We start from the raw sequence: 23,881 nt of genomic DNA, 5'->3' as shown, positions 1-23,881 counted from the left end.
TTAAAAATTTATATATAGAGATAAAATGCATGTGTCAATAATAACTTTCCTTACCGACGGCCATATTGGACCTTGAAGATGGTCGAAAAAAGTTGAAAACGAACATTTAAACAATATGAAAGAAATTAGACAAAAGACAGACAGAAAGAAAAGTAGCAATCGAAGTGAATATTTTTAACATTCTGAAAAATTAAATCAAACTAAGAAAGGAAACTATTGAAAATTTATATAGTTGTCTTAATATATGGAGTATTTATGGATATAAAATAGGGAATTATCACCACATAAAAGGCAAAGAAATGATTTTAATGCCTATTAAATTTGTGATTGACCATTTAGATTTTGAATTTAATAGTAGAAAGAAAATTAATGCTGACATTCGATTTAAAATTATGCAAATAATCAATGTTTTTGCGGAGGTGATGTCTAGGGGGCGGCTATTATTGTGGAGAAAATATTAAGATCTTTCTTATAATGAGGAGATAATTAGAAGATACAAAGGATCAAGAAGTTTTAAATCGCATTCGGCTTTGAGAAACTTGTGGAGAGAAAAAACTCTCGTTGGAAACTCTTTTCAACCGCCCACGTACTCGCTTTGATTGAGTACTTTTCCAAGAAAGAATGAGAGCTTGACCTCAATCTTACCCAAGTGCAAATAATGCAGTTATATTTTAAAGTTGAAAATACCAAGAAGCTCAAATTCCATCACGATTGATTCCAATTGTGACAAACCTGAGCATAAATTTTAATCTTCGATCTAGTTCCAATCAAGTTTCGAGTGTTGAGCACGCAAGCCGAGTCAAGCTTGGTTATTTGAGCTCGATTCAACTCGAGTGCATACCTAAGCTTGGTAAGGCACATTTCCCATTATTTTTAGTCTACTCACGAGAGGGGGAATTATATTTTGTACAAAAATCATAATTAGAAAATCATATTGTTGCATCGGAACTTATCTCGCCGTCCTTTTAGCATTTCATCTACACGAACGATGCTCCTAGACCAAAACAGAAAGTGGTCTAATCAGGCACAAGAGAAGATGGCGAGAGCCATGAGCAATGCATGATTTAGGTGGGGCTCCCCATCTGTGCACATTACACATGGGGATGACCAAGCGAAATTCCTCACTTGCGCAACCTTTTGCTGGTCGCCCATCCACGTACCGACTTTGATTCTTGACCGTAAAAATGACACACCAGAAAAGTGCCTTAATGAATACCTAATCACTGAAAGTTCAATACCCCTTTTTTTTTTCTAATCAGGTTCCCCTTATCCAGCTCAAGTAAACAAAGCGACCCCATTTTTTCAATGGCCGAGGCTGCGGCCAAGTGGCGTGGGGAGCAAAAGAGAGGCTGCTGGAACAAGTCAAAAATGCCGCCATTCAACCACTCATCAGTGGCGCAATTTGGCCAACAGAAGAAACCACAGCGACAGCGGCATCACTTGCATTATTAATTGTATCGCCTGGTCGGCTGAGAAATGAGAAAAGAACCGGCCATTTTCTAGTAGGAAGTCGGCAACTTGGGTTGGCCGTGGTAGGCCACGGGGCAGCAAGTGGGAGAGAGAGGGGAGATGTTCGCGTGACCATATTCCTTTCGTCTTCTTATAACTCACACCCCTTTCCGTGTCCCCAACTTTAGAGCCGCGGATTCTGTCATGTGAACTTTTTGGACGCTCGAAGTTACGTATCAGATGAGTAGAGTGGGATTTGCTGACCTCGAACTGACATAGACAAATTTGATCTTCATTTCATTACATCGAAAGCTACTACTTCCGTCTTTTTTTTTTCCTTTTGGGAATATGGATTGGGAGTTTGAGCCTTATTACTCTTTTTGTGAAAAAGAACGAATTTCAAAAGGTCCAATCACCTTTTGTATAAATGGGGTGTTCTGTCTGTCGGTCTGTATCGTTTTTATTTTGTTTCTTTTATTAACTTGTTGTACCGATATCATTTTTTTTGGTTTGATGTAAGGATCTCATCTTCTTTTAAAGAAAAGATTTGAGACCAAAAAGAGAACTTTTGTATCAAATTCATGTTGGAAGCAAATTTAGACTTCTTTCAAAAAGAGGAACCCTTATAATTTAATAATAGATTTTTTTTTTTTGGTAAATGTAAGAATATATTGAAAGCTTTAACCAACTGTACACAAGATCGACGCCAAAAACAAACACTCAAAGAGACAAAGGTCAAAAAGAGTGTAAGGGAGCCATAATTTAATAATAGATTAATATTATGAAAAATCATAAATTTATATATTTATGACAAATTTACCCAAAATTTAAAAATAAAAATAAAAATCTAAGCTGCTACATTTTTGATAAATTTACCTCAAATTCATACACTCATAATAAATTTACCATTTATTACTTTCCATTAAATATTACTGTCAAAATGCTAAATTGGATGACACGAAATAGTTGATTAGTGTATTGGTTTGATGTTTTGCTCTCCATTTGTCACAATTAGACTAGTTTTGTGAATTTTTGTGGTATTAATCTAATTCTGATGATATATTTGTCACGCATGTATAGTTTGAGGTTTTTAGCAGTAAAAAAAAATTAGTTTTGAGTCATAAATGTATTGATTTATGGTTTTTTATGGTCATTTGGGGTAAATTTGTTATAGGTATGCTAGTTTGAGGTGCTTGATGGTCAAAAAATTAGTTTGGAATAAATTTATCACATATGTATCAATTTAGATTTTTCATGATATTAACCCTTTGATAATTTCCAAAACAATGATAAACTTTTTGACGTAGAATTTCTTCTCCTAGCTATTTTGTTCTTGAACCCTCACCAACACACTACGGAATGCTTAGTGCGTTCTTTCTCCTTTTTCAAAATTATAAGTTTGACACTTATTAACGCTAGATAGTTTCTTATTCTTACTCATTTTCCGCAATTTGTGATTTCTTTTTTACAGATTTTACATAATACATTTGCCATCTTAGAGGGATTTTTTTTCCCCTAAATCAAGGAACTTGTTGGTTTATTGATTGTGGGAAAACTACAAAAAGATTTTTAAGAAAATGGACTTTTTAAGTTTAACTAATTTGTCGGCCGATTTCTTTTGAGATACCTGTTGATAACAAAAACTAATTAAAAAAAAAATATTAGCTGCACCATAGTTAAAATCTTGGCACCCACTCGAAATCCTAACTTCATCACTGTTATATTGGCATCGTGCTATTGAAGTAACATTAATATAAGGGTATCGGTTTAGTCATCATGAAAGCAATCAAAACTAACATTCTAGAATCCGGGGAAAGTTCAAATTTTCAGAAAAGTAGGACGAGAGAATAAGAAAAAAAAAGAGTGTAATCAGAGCTCCTTCTTCTTCTTCTTCTTCTTCTTCTTCTTCCACCTCTTTTTCTCTTTCCACACGGACAGTTGGGGCATACTTTTCCTTCATCTCCTTTTGACGACCCCGCATTTCTACTGTAGGAAGGTGCAGCTCCCAAATCTAGTAAGGCCAAGGAGATGCCTTCGACGCTACGCTAAGGGCCAAGTTCTCTGCACCTCTTGACCGTACGGGACGTCGAGACTGACTCACGCTCGGAAAATGCCCTCTTCTGGTTTGGTGGGCTGAACGCACGTTTTTCACGTCCCAATATACACAACATCCCACGATATAATTTCATAATAATCTGTAGGAAATATAACTTTTTAGCACGCGCCAAAAACATGGAAACATCCCCGCAATTTCAAACCCTCTTCTAGGGTGGCTTCGATTTTATTCGTCTCATGACTCCAAGCTTTTCAAAACGGGCAATTGTTCATGCATGTGGGCATATATAATTTATTTTACGATTTTGTTTTCACTTTAGATAGTATGTTTTAAGTTTTGGCAGAAAAATTATATGTAAATTAACTTTTATTAATTGAGCAAAAGGAAAATGTTTTGTCGGCTGCACTGTATATTAGTAGGACGAGAATAACGTCAGGAATATCAGGTGATTATCTCATCACTTTGTAGATTGACACAACAAATTCCAATCAAGACTCGATCGAAACAACTTAATAGATAGATTTATATTCGCATTCTCCTATTCCAAACTGAATTGTTTTTGGCCTTTGCAAACCAAGGCCATTAAGCCTTACAGGAGGTGTATTTGATTATCAGTCCAGAAAGCACCTTTCCTTAGTCGGCTTAACACGGTCAATCTGATGAAATGTCGATATATGAGAATGCTCTCACACAACAAGGACCCAAACCAGTAGCCAGCATCTGAGGCTATCGACCAAGGAAGATGTGGTATGTAAGATCTTATTCATGTCGATGATTCTATAACATTCAAAAGGCAATGAGAAAGATTAAGGTAAATGAAATTCTATGGCCTTGGTCAAGGCGAAACTATGAAGTGATTAGAGCCGCTAATACACATGGAGATTGCCTCCAAAGACTATAGGCACAAAATCTCTGAGGACTGCAACTTCACAATGAACTACTGTATATGCTTTTTACAAAACATGCCGAAGATCTATGCGGCAAGTACCCTAGAGAGCAGAAAAAGAAGCAACCGACTACACGTCTGTATTTCCTCTCCATTCTTTTTCTGTTCCCAGGCCAGCTCTAGAAAACGAAAGGAAACATCACTTATATACACTTCCTTGTAACCTATAGACAATCCGTGTAGAACCTAGAACCTAGACTAGATGTTGAAACCACGGCCCTTGCTCTGGCACACTCGTAATGCCCGTCGCCACATGCCTTCTTCTTCCCATGGATCATCATCCCAAAGAAAAGACGAAAGTTAAGCTCTTTGGTTCCAGTAGCCAAAACGGAATGTTCCATGCTGTTTTTTACCCCCGAATTGCCAAATCGTAGTACTGTTGTGAGATGTTAGCTTCAAACAGTATCAGTATCATGTTTCCGCTGAAAAGCTTGAGGTTGAGGGTGCAAACTGTACTTGTAAAAGGTGGGTTCTCAGGCTACTTTCATTTACCTGTCAATTAACTCAATTAATCAGTCTATATACTGGCTAGTCTCAATCTGGAAGAGGGCAAGGAAATTATAGGACTAGCTCACGGTTACTCTCTCTCTCTCTCAATTATTATTACTACTGCTACTATGAGTTCCCCAGGGACTTGTGACACAACACTGGTACGAGTTTAGCATCATCATCAATGCAGTTTCAATCCAAATTCCACATGTAGGAAATAAAATGATATTGAATAACATTACCTGCATGGCAGCAATCGTTGACAAGAAATCTCTGCATTGATCCAACATGCCACGCTCTTGTGATGTTACCCTCGCGAGTTCAGCTATGAGATCGTTAACATTCCCAACCTATTTACAATTTTATAATAAAATAAATGAGCACGGAGTCAATTATAACATTGACAGGGAAATAGAGTTATTTTATGAGTTATTGAACGGTGGGTTTCACATGGACTTTATCTAAGACGAAGGCCAATGCAGATGTCTCAGAAATAGCTTTAGTTGAAAACCAGCCAAAAACAGTGTGCGGAGCAAAACTCATAGGAGCAGTTCTTATCATTGAAGGTCCTCGCAGATGTCCACATTGCAACCAAAATAAGAGGTTTTCCTTTAAAGTGTGGAAAATTGAGGCCCGTGGTCCTTTTAAGGAGTTGAAAATAGAATTGAGTAGCCATCCCTAACTATCATATTAGCGGTTCTTCTCACTCCATAGTTTGATTGAGCACTAACAGTGACATAAGTAAGGGACCATTTTAAACCAACAAATAAATAAACGGAGGTTTTTAAGTTTTGGCAAAATTAGGTCAGAGGAAGCACTACCATATGCTGTAGTATTGAACACAAAGAACAAAGAGAATAATAGATTTTCTTTTCAGGTACTAAAAAGACCCTCATGGTGAATCCTAACTCTATTACATACAAAACTGAGCTAATCCCACCAACTAAAATGGGGAGTGAGCATTACCCAAAGTAAAATAGTACAACTCAAAAGACTACAATTTTGTTAAACCATGCTCATGACAAAGTCATAAATTTCTAAAATGTCAACTTACTGCAAGCCGCTTGATTGTAGTTATGTTCTATTCTGATATTTCATGAAGGATTGTTAACGAGTGTCCTAGGGGCACTTGTTACCAACCAATTATAGAAACTTACAGTTTCCAATGCCTTATGCACAATCAGTATCTTGGAAAATCAAATTATTTCCTGTAAAGTATACTTTAGCAAGACCATGTATGAAATAGTCAAAATATTCAGAGCAACAAACTCTTATCACAAGAAGTTAGCAACTAGCTAAGAAAATAAAGAGAAGCACATCATGCCACTTCATATAGGAGTACATAAAAACATGTATAAGACAGATCCGTCAGCACATGAACGCTCTCCCTAAGAAAGGTGAAGCACTTAAACCCGAACAAAAGAAATCCTCATTACCCACTAAGTACCATGTCCTCAAGATTCCCTTATACAACAAGCTTCACCAAACAGAGACTTATGTATCAAATTGGAAAGTAAAATAACTCATTTTCATAAGGAAATAAAGATTACCTCTGAAGAAAATAAGCAGATGGAGGACGCCATGGTCTGCATTACCTCAACTGCCGAAGAAATAGCATTCTTCATTTTCTGTAGGTCAACCTGAATATCAAAGAATGTCATTAACCCATCTTGATGCCCATTTAAAGCAATGATTCTGTCAGGAGTTTAGTAACAAATCTTAGCACATACCCTTGCCCCTCCAATGACAGGAAGGCGAAGAGTGCTAGCCCGCAAGGCTTCATTGGCTCCTGACAAAGAATTTGAGTAGTCCTGATCCATTGAAGCCCATTCTTCCAAATATCTAATCTGTTCGCCAGGAGCGTAAACATCAAATTAAAACTTATAGGAGACGGGGGAAAATAACAGTGAAAAGATCTTCTCTCCACTCAAGTATATGACAAGTGATTCCATAAGTTACGGAGGGAACAGGAAATTAATATGCTTTGACTATTTCATACTAGTATTCATTTACTTTTAAAAAATTTATTCAGTATCCAAAAGGACTCAAACACTAAAAGCAAGTAAGAGCTAATGGTTAAACACAAAAGCAAATTCAAACACACTCTAAAGTTCACAATACTCAATTCACCTGAGATATTTTTAAATTCCGCACTAATACAACTTCTCCGGGCTAGTCCCTCCACTTTCAAGCTTGATAATGGATCAATAAAGGCATGTTTTAATGTAGCCACATCTGAACTACAACAGTTATTTTACAAGCAGATCTTACTTGTCCATGGACAACAGAGGTTAACTTCAGAATTTGCCTCTGCAACTGTAACTCGATTCTTTTGGCTTTAACAGATTCTCGAAGCTTGAAGATGCTCATCCAGGCACTGTACATGCTTCTCTGGCAAAATAGAGGATGAAAGGGACATAAGTTCTTCTTTAGACATTAAACTGTTGAGAAAACCCCGATAGATCTAACACTAATAATAAAGTTAAGAATATAGAAGCAAGGTATTACACAGTTAGGCTAAACGGATGCAGTCATTGCTACTAGATCATGTCTCAAGTACACAAGAGGCTGGAAGAATGGTATACCTCCCCTATTCCAGGGTCTGTTCAGGAGAACCAACAGATGCACAACACGTGAATTTCTTTAAACTACTCAGTGTCATGCCGTTACATAAATTAATAACAGAAGAAAGCTTAACTCAAGCATACTCAGTTTAAGCGTCCATGTGAAGTGAAAGTCTAGCAAGTACATCTTCAAATGGATTCCTCATTCAATCCCATGCCCCTAATACTGATGCTCAATAGAGACCTCTGTTTTATCAATGAGACGATATTCATCATATCACCCTTAAACATTACGAGAGGTAGTAGCATCTTCATGTGAAGCTTTTGGATTTCTTTTCGCATCAATACCCCAAGTTTTCCAGTTCCACTGGCAATAATTTTCCGCTGCCAGTAACATGATGATAATGTCAGCAGTACTCAATTCTTTCTCCATTAATAACTGAAGGATCAATACATTTTCACTTAAGCTTTTAATTCCAACATCAATAGTCTGTAGCTCCAGTGTCCATCTTTGGATCCATATATCACAAATTTACCAAGAGTCCTTTAGGATGGCTTCTCATTCCCCTCACAAGTCTTGATTTGTCTAACTATTCCAGAATCTAGATAATTGTTTCTTCTTGTATTATTCTCTGATCAAATAGGTTTAGTAACATTTAGGACATTCTTTTTGTTATTGCTCATCACTTCAATTACTACCAAATTTTATCAAAATTACACCCATTTTTTTCTGTGGTACCAAGTTCATTATAAGCATATAAATAACTTTCACAGACTCGCTTCAAAATAACAAATCTCCAACATACTGTGTGCACATTTTGACCTGCCCCTCCTGTCAATTAAGAGAGAGAATTCACTGCAAAACCACCCAGTACTCTCTCATTAACTGACCAGTCAGATTAAGAAGAAAAATAAGATTTGTAGTCAACTTATTTGCCTACACGTGTGTGCCTATATTTTCTAACCTATATAAACATATAGAGATTACCCTGTATCTTTTAGCAAGAATTTAGCATTACATTTTTTTAAACTTCTATATAAGCACCATGCACTCAATTCATGGAGCAATTTCATGGACCAACCACCCAGTCAAGCTTGAATACTAACCAGCAACAGTTTGCCTAGTATTTTCACTAGTTCAATGCAACCATCATGATAGGTTTACCCTATATCCGAGTGCCAAAATGGGCATTTCTTCGTGGAGAATTATGCACAAAAGTAAAAGAACACGGGTTTGGCTTGGTGGAGATCCAGCCTCACCAAGATTTAGGTCTTGGGTTTGGCTATTGTCTTCCACTTCCTTCGATCTAGGGGCCAAAGCAATCCATACAAAAGCCATGTTGCATCATCAAGCATATCATATGCCATGTCCCCCCTTTCTTCAATTCATTTTTTTTTTCAAGCCCTCTGTGCACATTTGCTTCCATGAAATAAAAATGAAGCTCCAGAAACAAAATTATGCCCAACCCAAATCCATTCGATGCATGTCTATGGATCCTATACTGATGCATGACAATCGATTAATTTCACTTACGACAGTGCTAATGACTAATTTGAAATGACCAATCCAGTACACAAAATTCAGCATAAACCAAAAGCAAAATGTTTTCAGAAGTACATTGTGCCCTTCTGATGAACCTACTAAAACCACTTAGTGATGATGAAACACGGCATCTCAATGTGTAGCAATCCAGATTAAAATTTTCACCCTTTTAGGACAAAATTTGGCTTAAGTAGTCATACCTCTGCATCCAATGTCTGGACAGTCAGTGCTTCATCTGCTCTGGCATTCACAAAACGCCATTGCAAAAGACGGTTATGCAGCAATCTCAAAACGTGCGCTTCAACTATACGGTTCTCCCCAATCTTCCCTCTCCTAGCCTCAGCAGCAAAACTCAAGATGGAAGGTATATTATTCGCACTAATATCATGAGGAGTTCCTGCCAAAGCATTCCTCGCCCAAGAGGGGCTTAGTCCTCTAGGGGATGATACCGCCAAATGAGTAAGTTTACTAGGCGATGCTGGTCGAACTGCCCCACGGATGGGAGATGCCTGTCCCCGGCAACTCATAAGCCCTTTCGGAGAAGAGACTGGGCTATCGAAACCAGGCTTCTTAGGCACGACAAGTTTTGGTGTGGAGCCCATTTTTAGCACGGGGCTAGTCAACAACGGGGTGCCGACCTCCGGTTGACGTCGCACCCTGTTAATTGTCTCTTGCCAAAACCTTGCCGGCACCACAACTCCTCTAGGCCCATTCTGTTCTTGTCCACCATCACATTCCTGAACTCCTCCTTTAGTGCTACCAGAAGACACACTCTCATTATCAGAAGAACTACAGTCGGTGCGTCCGTTGGATACTTCCAAACCTGAATCTCTTTGACCGTTCACCTCGTTAGCTTTTCCCAGCACATGATCACTTGAATCAGAGTCACGCAATCGTCCATCCAGTGAAGCCCTAACGTCGATCATCATTGATGTCTGCAATGCCCTCACTACATTCCCCCTAGATCCACCCGTCCTCCTTCTATCGTCACCGAAATCCACACTCCTGCTCAGGAAATTCTCCTGTCTCGACCTTCCCGGCCACCTCTGCTTCTCCGCCGGCTTAGAATTCTCGAAATGATCCCTCCGCGGAGTCGCTGCGCTCACAGGTTTCCGCCTCTCCGGCGTCCCTTTCCTCGTGCTGCTCGGAGCCGGCGCAGACTTCGCTTTGCTGACCGGAAGCGAGTACGACTCTCCCTGGAACGACACGGACAAGCTCCGAGCGGAAGTGAACAGCAACTTCTGCGCCGCGGTCATCTCACCGCCCTTCCCGCCGCCGCGGCCCCTCGAATCAGCCGTGTTAGGCCGGGGCGTCGCCGGTCGCCTCTCCGCCGACTGGGACCGCCTAGCCGCCGCGGAGCTCGGCGTCGCCGCCCCCGCCGTCCTCGAAACCAGAGGCGACGCGCACCTCCTGGAGGAGGAGCAAGACGACGCGGAAGAGGACGTGGACGAAACGGAAGAAGACGTGGTGGTAGTCGTAGTAGTAGTATTCGTCGTGGTAGAAGAAGCGGAGGAGGACAGGTAGCGAGAAGTGACCTCTCGGCCCTTAGGCCGGCGCGGGGCGAGCGCATTGTCCGGCTCGGAAGGCAGCAGCGGCGGCCTCGAAGGCCTCGCGCGACCCGCACCGCCTCCTCCTCCTGCTCCTCCTCGACCCGCCGCCCTCGCCGCCGCCGCCGCCGCCGCCGCCGCCGCAGCCGCCTTATTAGGGTTCACCGGCGTCGAAACTGCAGCCACCATCGCGCGCGGTGGAAGCCGGCCCCCGGAATCACATGCGACGGGGAGAGGAACCGCGGCTCCCTGCAAATCAAGCCACCATCAAGAGGGAGCTGAGCCGACTCCGGAGCAGCAGAATCCGACGGGAACGTCGGTGTGGAAGAGAGGATGTCGTCGCGAGAATCGAGGGAGAGCGCGATCGGAGATGACCGTTACGACTGGCCGGAAGAGAGAGAGAGAGAGTGAGTGGAAGAGTGGAGTGGTTTTAAGCGTTGTTTTGGGCGAGATTTCGAGGGCATAACTGTCGAGTTAAAAGAGAGGAAATCATGCGGGCCGCGTGCGTGGGCACGCGAGCTGGAGGGATAAAAGGGGGAATTCGGGGTGGCGTCCGGGAGCGGCAAGGCGTGTAGGTAAGGGCAGTTTGGGTAGTTCGGGGAAGCCGGAAAGAGCCGCGGGGGAGGGACGACACGTGGCGGGCGCTGTGTGGGGTTGCACGCTCTCTGGGGTGGAATTGGGGATGTCGTCGAGTCGTGTGAATCTTCAGAGAGACGTTACGCTACTGGGCAACGACATCCCACGTTTTAAAAAAAAGCATGGATTTCCTTTTTCTTTCCTTATGAGAAAAAAGAGGTTTGGTTTTCGTCAATTTCCTTGTTTCTTTTTTAATTTCTCCAAATATTTCTTTTCTTTTTTTTTTTGAAAAAAAAATTTTTTGTCAGTCTCTACTATATTCCCTTACACTACACTCATTTCTCAGCTCTGCCCTCCTCTCTTGTAGAGCGTAGGAGTTAAACTCATTCCGAAACTTACGCGTCCATCTCATTCCCAGAAAATGTGAGGATTTGAATCCCTCACCCCCCTTCCATGTTGGAAGAGTGGCACTGGGCAAATCTCAGTAGTTAAAAGAAGAAGGTTGACGTGATGGAGAACATTACGTTACAAAAAAAAAAAAAAATGAGGGCCGAATAAAAAGAATTTTATATGAAAATTTATATAAAGTAATTAATATATAACCATATCTCATATATTACCATTCATAGATGTCAGCATTTTCCCACTCGATGAATCCATCCTAATGAAAAGGGTACATCTCAAAACCGTTTCTTTTTCGACCAAAAACAGCTATTTTCATTATTAATTGATTTAAAATTATGATACATATATTTATTCTGTAATAGAAACGAACTTTTCAAAGATGTAAAATCAAAAAATGTTTGTGAAAAGGTGAGAGAAGAAAGGGTCTGAATTTCAATGCGGAAATGAGACAAAGGAAGGACTTTTGCATAGATTGGACGCTATTGAAACCGATGCATCGTGGGATCCCAATTAAGCAATTTTGATGTGATTATGAATCTTCGGCATTTAATTTTCGTTTTATTTTCACGTAAATTTTCCCCAATTGCATTCATTGAAGATTGTGGCATTTTCCGATGGTGATGCAAAATTATCAACACCAAATATAATGACATATGACACAAGCGCCACCCAATAAAGTGCTTGATGTATATAGTCAACGACTTCGAAATTTTTATTTTGGGTAGGTTGACACTAAATATCTTCCTTACATTGCACGATCACAAATCCTTCTGAAGCCATTATGGCTTAAATATTCTGAATTTTTTGCTACCGACTCGGCTAAAGGTAAGCTGAAAAAATAGGAAAGATATAATTGAAGTCATGATCAAAATACGAGTTTTTTTTTTTTTTTTTTTTTGGGATAACCCAATAGCACAATTAGTTTGAATTGAGAAATTGTTCAAGGACACAATCTTGAATCGCAAAAATGAAGCTATTATTACCAAGATGAGGCTGCTGCTATGGGTCAGATTAGTTTGAATTGAGAAATTGTTCAAGGACACAATCTTGAATCGCAAAAATGAAGCTATTATTACCAAGATGAGGCTGCTGCTATGGGTCATTTAATTGCTTGACTCTACATGATTAAATTCTCTTGGCCAAATAGATATAGAAACAAAAACTAGGAATTCAAAATGACAAAGCCCAAATTTGATTTTAAAAGTTGAAAAAGTTGCAAGCACCATTATCGAGCAAAAGGCAAACAAACTTCTAGTCTTAGTAAAGAGAAACAGGAAACCCAGGTAACGTGACAAAAAAAATTCAATTCTTATGCTTATGCAAATGAGTAGCACATTGACCATAATTAACTATCCAATTGCTCAACCCTCTATACTTTTTTTTTCCTTTAAACAAAGATCAACAGGCACAAAAAGAATAAATTCCAAGCGGGTATCGGAATCGAATAATATCTCCAATTTATAGATTAAATCGATGTGCACTAAACTCCAAGTGAGTGTCGGAGTTGGAAAATTTTCCCGTTCGAATGTTCGCAATCGAGTCAAAAATACTCCATTGAAATCCTAAGAATTGAGGGTCACTAGAATCACCATTAAGCAAGAGGCTGACAAGACTCATGGGATCTTAGGAAAGAGATAAAGGGGGAAGTCCTCCTCCTCCTCCTCCTCCTCCTTTGCCAATGATGGACTCTACTGCCTTTGATAAAACCCCAAGCCACACCGATTGCTTTTGTGCGTTCAAAGGAACTTTTGGTGCTTAATCATGATTTAGTTGCAAAGTTACCTCATTCCACACGTTTTTTGCCCTTTGATTAGATACCCCATTAGAAAGTAATGATGCCGCCATCACCCAACCCAAAGTCATTTCATGGTGACTGCTAACTACCTTCTTTCGTAGGTTGTTTATTTTTCCAATCGCACATGATAAGAAAAGCGCTCTCCGTTGAAGGTTAAGATCGATCTACTAAAACAGTGTACTAAACAACACGGCATGAATGAATTTGTCAATAAGGGAGTCGTACTCGACTTTCATTAAGAGAATTTTCGTCGTGTTGTTTAGTATATTGGTGGAACGACTCAAATTTGTGGTGTAGTTAGTGTTACTAATCTTTTTGAGGTCGGTCTTCCCCAATTTCCATGAACTTACAGGTTGTGCAACTTTTTCCAATAGCTAAAAAGCTGATTGGGACTACAGTGGGTGGACACGGCATAACATCAATTTATCTGGTAAAAAGTCTACATGTCAAGATCAAGCTACGCACTCGGATGCAAGACGTGTTGAGACCATGAATGGAACGGAAGAAAAGACTTGTCCCTTCCTTCTCGGACACTCAACGTGAGAGGAGACCAAAAAAAAAAAAAAAAAATCTCAGCATCCATGTTTCTTTTCTTAAGACAAACGAAGAAGAAAGACCAAGACCAAGACCAAAACCATGCTTCAAAACTCTTCCTTGATCAGGACAAGTTAACTCCCTGTAGCTTTGATTAGTGGAAACCCTTAACTAATCCTGCATACCCACTAACATAACCAAACCGGATGGATCATTATAGTCATTTTACTTCCAAGACAACCCTTCTGATTAAAGCAGCAATCGAGTGATCATCATTACCTGCCAAGTTGATCGACAACCCTTGCTGGACGGGATTTCGATCGCCACTGTTTTATTGCCGAAGTGGGAAGGGATTAGCCATCCGTCCAGCCCCCACTCCTAACCATAAAGAGAGACAGCACATTGCCCACACCACAGGCCAAGGCCATATCTTTATTTAAGCCAAAGCCATTAAAATAAGTGGATAATGAACTTAAAAAATTGCAAGGGAAGGGCATCTTTCTCTAGGATGCTCCGTCCCATGCTGTCTAGTTGTGTGCCCTGGAGTCCCCCCCTCTTTACTAGGTCTCTCCCTCGACCCCTTTATCTTGTGGGGACTCCTCCCCTCTTTTTTTTTTTTTTTTTTTTTTTTTTTACAGTCCCCTTCTTTCTAGTGGGCGACTTTATGCATATTTCGGGTCCATTTTCCAAAGTCGGGCGGGCATGTTTCCGGGGTAGTGTAGAAGAAAGGTGACGAGGGAAAAAGTCGGACTCTTTGCTTATGGAACAGTTCGTTCTGTGATGGGGTGTTGCGCCAGATGAGTTGAGTTGCACAGGACAATCGCTTTCGTAATGTATGCCGTGAGGAAAGTGTGTATCTTCTCCACCAAGTTGGTGATCAGTCGCGTATGGTCTTTGTTAGTTAAAGGGTGGTTAAGCGATCTTAGTGGTTCACAAAGTCTAGCCAGCACCAGTGCACCAGTCGCAGACAGGCACCTAATTACTAATAATTCTGTGCTCTAAAATTGTTTGATTAATGCAAGTATTCAAGCACACGCGAGCTTTGAGCATTTAGAGTTTGTGGAGGGCAGTGTTTTATGAACTTGGTTGCGTGTAATGTGGAAGGCTAGTGTTGTACTAAGGAAGTACAGACCGCTCTAGGGTGAAGTAGAGAGGCGGTGCTAGAGGAGGAACAAGCAATTCTAATGGGCTAAGTTGAATCGGAAACAAACAATAATCACCGGGAATTGGATCCACCGGACGGCATTTGGTAGACCTTCGGAGGAGATTGTGAGGACCCAAGCCGATGGTTAATGGGCAATTGGCATGCACCACAAGGACGCGAAGGGTGGATATTGAGCCTAGTCAAAAAAAGTTTTGAGAGATCATAGACCAGGCATTCCCTTTCAAGCTCCACCTTGAACCACCAAGCCATAATTTTCTTAATCATCTTAGGAGGACGGCATTGACTTGGTGTGCTACCATTCCAATTTTATCAGATTCGTAAGTCATTTTATATGTGTTTCGACATGTGTCTTAACTAATACATGATATTCATGTAAACTTCCTCGTCATAAAAAAAAAAAAAAAAAAGAACTTGGGATGCCACTATCAATCTCAAGTGATAATACGTGAAGGATTGATGCGCTATTCGACTTGGCTAAGTAATAAGCGATGGACTCCATGTTAGCAAACCAAAGAAACTACTAGCACTAGTAATTCATAAAGTGCCCTGAAATGCCCAATGCTACCTAGTCTGGTCCAAATTAGGGTTTCTTGTAATGTGAAGCAAGAAGCTGGGAGAGAGGTTCCACTGATGATCAGGAATTCGATGTCAAAAAGAAATTTTAAAAACCCTAATCCCATTCCCATGTGTCCTAGGCGATTATATTAAATAGGATAAACAAGTTTAACGATAAAAAAAAAAGGATTTACATTGTCAAACTTACTATTATATTTCTATAATTAGAATATTTCAATGACCGAAAGCAAATTCAATGGACAGAGCTTTCGTTCCTTTAGCACCACCATACAGAAAAAAAAGAAGCATGCTACATTAATTATACAACAAATCTTTTCGATTAAGTATCTATATCATTACTATGATTATGGTACTCGATGTCCCTCTCTCCCCAAACCAAATATCAATGATAATAGACAACCCACCGAAAGACGAGGCATCATTAAACAAGGGCTTTTTTTCTTTTCTTTTTTTGTCGCATTAAACAAGGGCTTACGCTTACCACTTTTATGTGGAAAAACGACCCACCACCGTCCTCCTTGTGTGTGGATTAAGTACAAATTAGATTATAGAATTGTTGTGCTAGGGTAATAACAAATTGTGTTGATGGAAAGACTTATAAACTTTTTATGACGTGAAACAAAAGAAAAAATCCACTTTAGGTGAACAAACCTCCGCGGGTGACATTATTTATGTGTTTATGTCATGCACTTAATCTGAAAACATAAGTTAGTTTCTTGATATCATTAAATTAATCCTGAGTTCAGTTGGTTCTTGTTGCAACTGAAGTGCAGGAGTTGGTAATTAAAGCAAGCTTGACGTATTTGGATAGGTTTTTACTTTTTACCATTTACATAATCCAAATCGTGCTACAGATGCATACTAACAATTTCTTAACTCATAACACATGAAATATATTCAATAGCACAAGTTTTTACATTAAAATTCATATATGACTTTTTTCATAATATTTGACGGAAAAGCAAGAAGTTATTGAAGCATAAATGGCACGCAAAACGGAGAGGAAAGGTAGTCTAAGGGCGCGTTTGGTAACATTTTGTTTAAAAATTGTTAGAAACGAAATAGAAAAAAGTGTTTACATTCTAGGAAACAATTTTTGAACAAAAAAACGCGTTTGGTAAACTTGTTCCGGAAATAAAAAAAATGAATAGAAACACGTTTGGTAAATTTGTATAATTTTTTATTTTTTTTTTTTTTATTTTTTATTTTTTTATTTTTTATTTTTTATTTTTATTTATTTTTCATTTTTTTCATTTTCTTATTTATTTTTCCTTTTTTTCCTTTTTTTTTTCTTCTTTTGGTCGGTTGCCGGTCTCGGCCATGGGCGGCACGGCCGACGAGGGCGCGGCCTCGCCCGCCCACGGCGAGGCTCGTAGGCCCCGGAGAGGCCGAGCCTCGCCGTGGCCGGGCGAGGCTCGGCCTCGCCTTGGCTGCGTGAGCTCGAGCTCGCCCAGATCTGGTGAGGCTGAGCTCGCCCATCGGCCGACGAGGCCGGCGACGCTCCGTCGAGGTTGCCACCCTCGCCGACCCTGGCCGAGGCCAACGACCGGCCAAAGAAAAAAGAAAGAAAAAAAAGAAGAAAAGAAGAAGAAAAAAGAGAGAAGAAAATGGAAAGTGTTTCTAAATTTTGTTCTAGAAACAAGAAACAACTTTTTTTTGTTTCTTATTTCTGTTCCAAATGTGTTTATGGGAACAAAAAAATAATTTTGGAACAAAAACGCAAACAAACGCATTTTTGTTCCTTTTTTGTTCCCAGGAACAAAAAAACAGAAAAAGTGTTTAGAAACAGAAAAAAGAAATAAAAACAAACACAGCCTAAGATGGCACGACTATTAGGATTCTTCGTATAATCACAAAGAAAATAGAAAGTAAAAGCAACAAAAAGAATTTGAGACACGAGGTTTTATCCTAATTTAAGAATAAATTAGAGTTATGTTCAGCTAAGGATTCCATTATAATTAACACGTTGCACTTTTCCATTACACTCCTCAATTTACAAGAGAACAAGTATATGAGCTCAATTCCAAACTATCAATAAAATATGTGCTCAAAATACTAAAAAAAAATATGAATCTCATATAGTCCTATTGATGGGAAGTATGAACCACATTCCAATAAAGATGTTGGTCGATGAAATGTTAACTAATTGCATGGTACTTGATAAGCCGATGTTATTTCATGAAATGGATTCCATTATGAGATGGCAATGAGTTAGGAGTACTAACGAAAGCGTCACCGCACAGGTCGTGCTGATTTTAATAGTAATGATGTTAAAGTAAACTGCAATTTCTCTCTTTTGAGGTAAACGCTAGTGAATAAGCCAGAGCGTGGTGGCCCCATGTTGAGAAGATCGTGCGAGAGATTCCAATTGAGCATGCATGTTCTCCGCATGGTCCCCTTCCTTTCAATTTCATCATTAAAAATCATTCTTATGTACATATTGTCTAGGGTATGACTAGAAGTTGTAGGTCGGTACTTGCACCAAAATATATATATATATATAAAGCAAATGAAATCTTTTGCTACGGTGATAGTGATGATGTGACTAGCTTGAAAAGCTTTCACCATTTTCTTTTTTTTTTTTTTTCAGACTTGGAAGAGTGGTTAGATATTACTATCAACCTTAAGCAAATGAAATCTTTTACTACGGTGATAGTGAGCTTGAAAAGACGTGGTTAGATATTACTATCAACCTTTTCACTACTCTAAATAATAAATTCTTGTGAATTTCAAATTTAAAATCACACTTCTAGACTGAATTTCATTCACCTTTAGTTACTCAATTAAATGTTTTAGAACAATTAAAATGTCAATGTCTATATCACCAAAAGTGATCCATCATTTTAATGATTTTAAAGAGATGTTATTTTCGATGTCTTAAGTGGAAATATTTGTACCGCTGGCTACATTGGTAATCCGACACTTGCATGTGGTGGAATTTATTGGAAGTATAATATTTTTGAAATGCAAAACAATTTACTAATACAATCTTATGATATACTTTTAAGTTGATATTTGAATGTCATGTGAAAAACACTACCTAGAAGTGATACTCAATGGCAGGATCATGTAAAATAATCTTCAAAACAATCGATTTGTATTCAACAAAGAAAAGAACTAATGAACTATCGTATGACGAGTGTGGTAATGAATATAAAACATGATGAAGATTTGGCCTACTCCACTCTTCCAACTCCAACAAGTACAAGAAGACTGGAATCTATTAATCCTTAAAATTTTACTGGTAGAGAATCTGTTTCTACACGAAATTTCAATATAAGTCTCTCATAATTCACTCTCTTTTTAGGTTACAAGTATTCAACCCTGAATAGAGATTTAGAATAGGAAAACACTCGATTTTGCTAAAAGGAAAGCTAGAGAAGTTGATGCGGCAGAGAGAGAATGAGAGTTCTTGATTTCTGCCAATCTCATAGCTTACTTTGATTTGCTTAAATAGCCCTCCAATATTTAAAAGTGTAAGTTGGAAGTGATCTTAGTCAGAGGAGCCATTGATCCGTCCACCATGAGCGTTGGACTTGCTTTCACAAATATAAAGCAGGGCTCTGAGAAATAGAGCCCCTCTTTCTATACTTGGCCTCACATCCTGATCTGCCTTCACAAAAATAGCGAAATTTTTATGATATTCTCGATATTCCTTTTTATAGATTCCAAGACTTATAAACAGCTGTGAGATAGCAATTTGAATTCAAATCAAATTGATAAAGAGTGTGGATATTCTATTCCAAGAATGCAGAGGCTCGTGGGTCAATCATCTACACCGTCTGTAGCAACAGCTGCTTTCTGCAAACGTCCTTCTAGACTTTCATGGCTTCTCGCTGAATCGACTATTCACATTTTAGAAATTAATACTTTCAAGCACATTGACGTCCTCAATGTGCTTGACTATATAACTTGTTCACTTTCTACAAAAGTCCTTCCAGTCTTTGGACACATTCTCGTAAAATATCTTTGTTGTCCTTCCGTAGAAGCGGAGCCTTTCCATGCTTTCAGACATCCTGTTTGTGTCGGCAATTGTTGGCTTATGTTTATAAAAGCTTGCTCTGCACATTCAAATTCACACACTACTAACATTTAATTATTTTGTCATCTTCAAAAAACATTGTAGGAGATTTTCCCAACATCACAAGACAATAATAATAATAAAAATTACATCACTTATTGAAATCACCAATCAAGATTATAAAATCATCAGGCACGAATGATTTCTGCTGACAGGAATCGGGGGAAAATGTTGAATAGCTAGCTCTTCCCTCTCCACTGAGGGTCGGCAATTGTAGGCTCAATTCTCAGTTGCGAAGGATGTGACTACTAGTACTTGCACAAGAAGCGTGCGGAATTGCTGAGAGAGCTGCCACAGCCTCATCGCCTAGACCGTCGTCCTCGACATCGCTCAAATAAGACAGCTGTGCAGACTCGGCATCACGAACATGAATGGCTTACACTTGCAATTTCTCTCAGATCTCAACCGCGCTTTCCGTTCGTTCGACACCGGACTATGCAGCTTGAACGTTCAGTCACGACGGTCTCACACTTTCTGCCTCAGGGAGTTAGTCAATGGCACAACCGGAGGAACCCAAACATACATGGTCAATGCTATGACGAACTTGGCCTTGACACCTACGTCTTTGAGCCTAGACAATGATTTCGCCCTACCGCTTCATGTCAGTTGCCTTCCTTTTTCTGAGCACGATAGGCATCTTCATCCACCGACCTATTGCGAACCTTTCGCCGAGGCTAAGGTCGAGGTAGAGGTGTTAAACGGGTGGATCGGGTCAGATTTGGGTCGAGTTAGTAATGATCTGACCCAAATTGACCAATTAACCCATTTATGACCTATTTATGCCTAAAGTAAATTTTTCGATCTATACCCGACCCAACCCATACCCGATCCATTTAGCTAAATTTTAAAAAGCTTATTTCTTATATATATGTTTTTAAAAAATGGTATTACTAAAATATTTTTATACAACACAAATTTAATGGACAATTTTTATAATTTTTAAAATAATTATTTTAGAAAATCGAATTTTAATTATTTTTTAAATTAAAATTTTAATATTTTTTTATTTTTAAATTAAATTTTAATATTTTTATTTTTTAAATTAAATTTTTAATATTTTTATTTTTAAATTAAATTTTTAACATTTTTTATTTTTTAAATTAAATTTTTAATATTTTTTATTTTTTAAATTAAATTTTTAATATTTTTATTTTTAAAATATAATTTTCTTTTTTCTTTTTTGTTCTTCTTCTTCTTTGGCCATCCGCCGACCACAACGATGGCGCCGGCGGCCAACCATAGGCAAGCCTCGAGCTCGCCCAACGCCAATGAGCTCGAGTCTCACCAGATTGGGGAGGCTCGAGCCTCGCCCAACGGGGCAGCGAACCTTGAGCTCGCCTCGGCTAGTCACGGCCATTGCCATGCCGGCGGCTGGAGGAAGAAGAAAGAAAAAGAAAGAAAGAAAAAAAGAAAAGAGAATTAAAATAAAAAATAATTATAATTTTGGTTTTTATAATAAAAAAATTTTGCAAAGTTAAATAGAGAATAGATAGTCTCTTTCGTAAATGAATTTATTTTTAATGGGTTGATAAATGGGTCGAGAATATAGACCCATTTAAGAACTATATATCTCAGCTTCTTTATTTTTAAAACCCATTATGGGTGCTTTGGGAAATAAGATTTGATCCATTTCGACACCTCTAGGTCGAGGTCGAGGTCGAGGTTGAAACCGATGTGGTGTACTACTTGTATCGTTTATAAGGTAGCGAAGCATAGAGGCCATTCACGTCTCATCAGTGTCTCATGGCCTTTCTAACTACTTGTATTATTTACAAAAATGAATAAACAAAAAAAATATTTTAATCGTCCATGAAAATATTTAGATGTAAATTGTTTTCAATAATAAAATTATTTTTCATTAACTAATTCTTTCATGTGGCATAAGTGACAAAGATGATCATTTATAGAAAAATATTTTTCAAATCATTCATTTTTTTCCTCAAAACAAATGGAGTCTCAATCTTTTTATACATGACATTTAATTAGGTTGAATGATGGAAGAGAGAGGGTGACTCTGTTGTCATCTCGGTTACTAGTCTTCGTCAGTCTAATCCTTATAACCTCTTTTGGGCATATAGTTAATTTATATCTTAATTCTCAATTTAGTGTTGATTAAGTCGCACCAAACATCTCAACATAGTATTTCGTATTTATTAGCTCAGTTTTGACATTATGGGGAACAAAGAAATTTCGGGTGCTAGGACAAAATGTTCGAGCCCAATGGAAGGCCTGGCACGATTAGGCAATTCAATCATCTCAAGTCCGGCTCATCTAGACCAAGGGATTTGATTACATATTTAGTGGTTACGATAAATATTTTGCGACAAGATACAACTTAGAAGAACGACTCTCCCATAGACCACAAGGATTCGTTTATTGAATCATGATAAATCACATTAGAATTAGGTTGAATGACGAGAATTCGATAGATGCAAGCGCTTGCTTGTTCGGAATTGAACCCAGAATGCGGTCTGTGGATCTTATACTTGTTCGGGATTGAGCGAAATTAAGAAGTTTCACTATATGGTCTCATAAAGAAATTTTCGGTTCTTTACACTATCTTCCAAGCTTCCTACTCCACATCAACGTATGAAAGCGGGAATTTTAGCTCATATTGCTATCATGCAATGCAGAGACGTAATTCTAATATACTCTGTTGTGGATTATGAAAGGGGTCAGGAGGGGTGACCATACTACCACAATTCAGATATTATCCTCACCAAGTCCTTTAAATACTTGAAATCTTCCTGTTCTTTCCAGTTTCCCCATTCCCAACATGTTTAGTCCGCCAAACGCCAGCTCCATTTGAACTCCAGCTTAGAACTTCAGTAACTTCCCTATTTCGCCGGCATATGCAATGTAGTTCGCATTTACAGAGCTCGAGAATTGGTCGGACATCTCTAATCGGCGATCGGTCACCAAAATGTGCCACTCTGGATCGTGATCCAAGTCCTTCCTACGTGTGCTGCCGCTGATTCTCTTCAGATACTGAATTCTGATAATGTTTTGCCGCTGCTGGAAGCCGATGCGACGAAAAATTGGCTGGCCCCATACAGAAGAAGTTTCATTCGAGCTCTTTAGTTTATGTTGATTCATCATCTTGTGCGGAGGTGATGAGGCAGGAGGCGTTTTACCGGCCAAGCCGCCGGAGATCATGAAAGATGCAGAGATACATGCCTGACGATGGATACGAGTCATTTGTGTAATCATGACTCATACATTAACACTCCCTCTTGCGTGCAAATTCGGGTTTACACACAAAATAAGGAGGATGTATCGTGTTTCCAGTAACTGGAGGAAAATACTAGTAAGGAATTAAACCTCTTTGATCAGATCATGCCACTTTACTGACATTGTTATTTATTCACCAAAAGTCTAAACCGTTGGGTCGCGATGTATATCAAGAACATTGAATCGGAGTCTCGCCAAGTGTCATTAAATTTTTTTCATAACGACACAACGAAAAGATGCTTAATCAGAAAGGGGGAGAGGAAAATGCAGTAAGACCTGGTGAGATACAGATTGATGGAGTTCAGCTTGCCAAAACAGTTGTGAAAATGAATGATTGGACTGGTATTGGCAATGGCGATGAGATTGGCTCCAGTAGTAAGAGATCTTATGTTTGAAGCTTCTTGGTTTTTCTCAAACGAATACCCGACCAAGAATTAAATTCGAGAAAAAGACCATGCCTAGACAGACAACAAGGCTTATCAGGTTATCATAGCTGATCTCTGTTATTGGCTTTACCTTGCCTTGATTCGTCGCTGGACATAGGGGAGCCATGAGCTCCAGACACGAAATTCTTGACTCAATGCGGAGTTTCACTCGTATCGGCTAGGGCGACTACAGGATCCAAAAGTTACAAATACCAGAATTAACAATTGGAAAAACAAAAGAAAAATGTACTATTCAAGATGAGCCACATTGGACACAGTTCAGAGGGAAGAGACTCTGAACTTCAACTCTTCATTTGACAATTTAACTTCGAAATTTCTTAGCCAATGCAAATATAAACCACAGAGTGACAAGAGTCATGCCATGACAATGACACATTTAGGACCAATAAGTACGGTAATAGCACAAATATTCTTGGAAAATACGAACAAGTAGCTACACAGCGCTCCTTAAAAACAACCAATTTGCAAGGCAGTGCAC

The 23,881-nt window shown here is 39.0% G+C and overlaps 1 protein-coding gene across 1 annotated transcript; it reads right to left on the bottom strand.

Moving 5' to 3' along the window:
• Positions 1-4,248: 4,248 nt before the first annotated feature.
• Positions 4,249-11,056, bottom strand: LOC104449273 (QWRF motif-containing protein 2). Its single transcript, XM_010063385.3, has 6 exons — positions 9,248-11,056; positions 7,212-7,331; positions 6,671-6,787; positions 6,491-6,580; positions 5,183-5,290; positions 4,249-4,943 (listed from the first exon to the last, which is right to left on the bottom strand). The coding sequence occupies exons 1-6, from the start codon at positions 10,781-10,783 to the stop codon at positions 4,863-4,865; spliced, it is 2,052 nt and encodes a 683-aa protein (XP_010061687.2). The 5' UTR covers positions 10,784-11,056; the 3' UTR covers positions 4,249-4,862.
• Between the last annotated feature and the right edge of the window lie 12,825 nt (positions 11,057-23,881).

The sequence above is a fragment of the Eucalyptus grandis genome, chromosome 6 (genome assembly GCF_016545825.1).
Source record: "Eucalyptus grandis isolate ANBG69807.140 chromosome 6, ASM1654582v1, whole genome shotgun sequence".
Taxonomy (NCBI): domain Eukaryota; kingdom Viridiplantae; phylum Streptophyta; class Magnoliopsida; order Myrtales; family Myrtaceae; genus Eucalyptus; species Eucalyptus grandis.
This window is presented reverse-complemented; position numbering and strand designations above follow the sequence as displayed.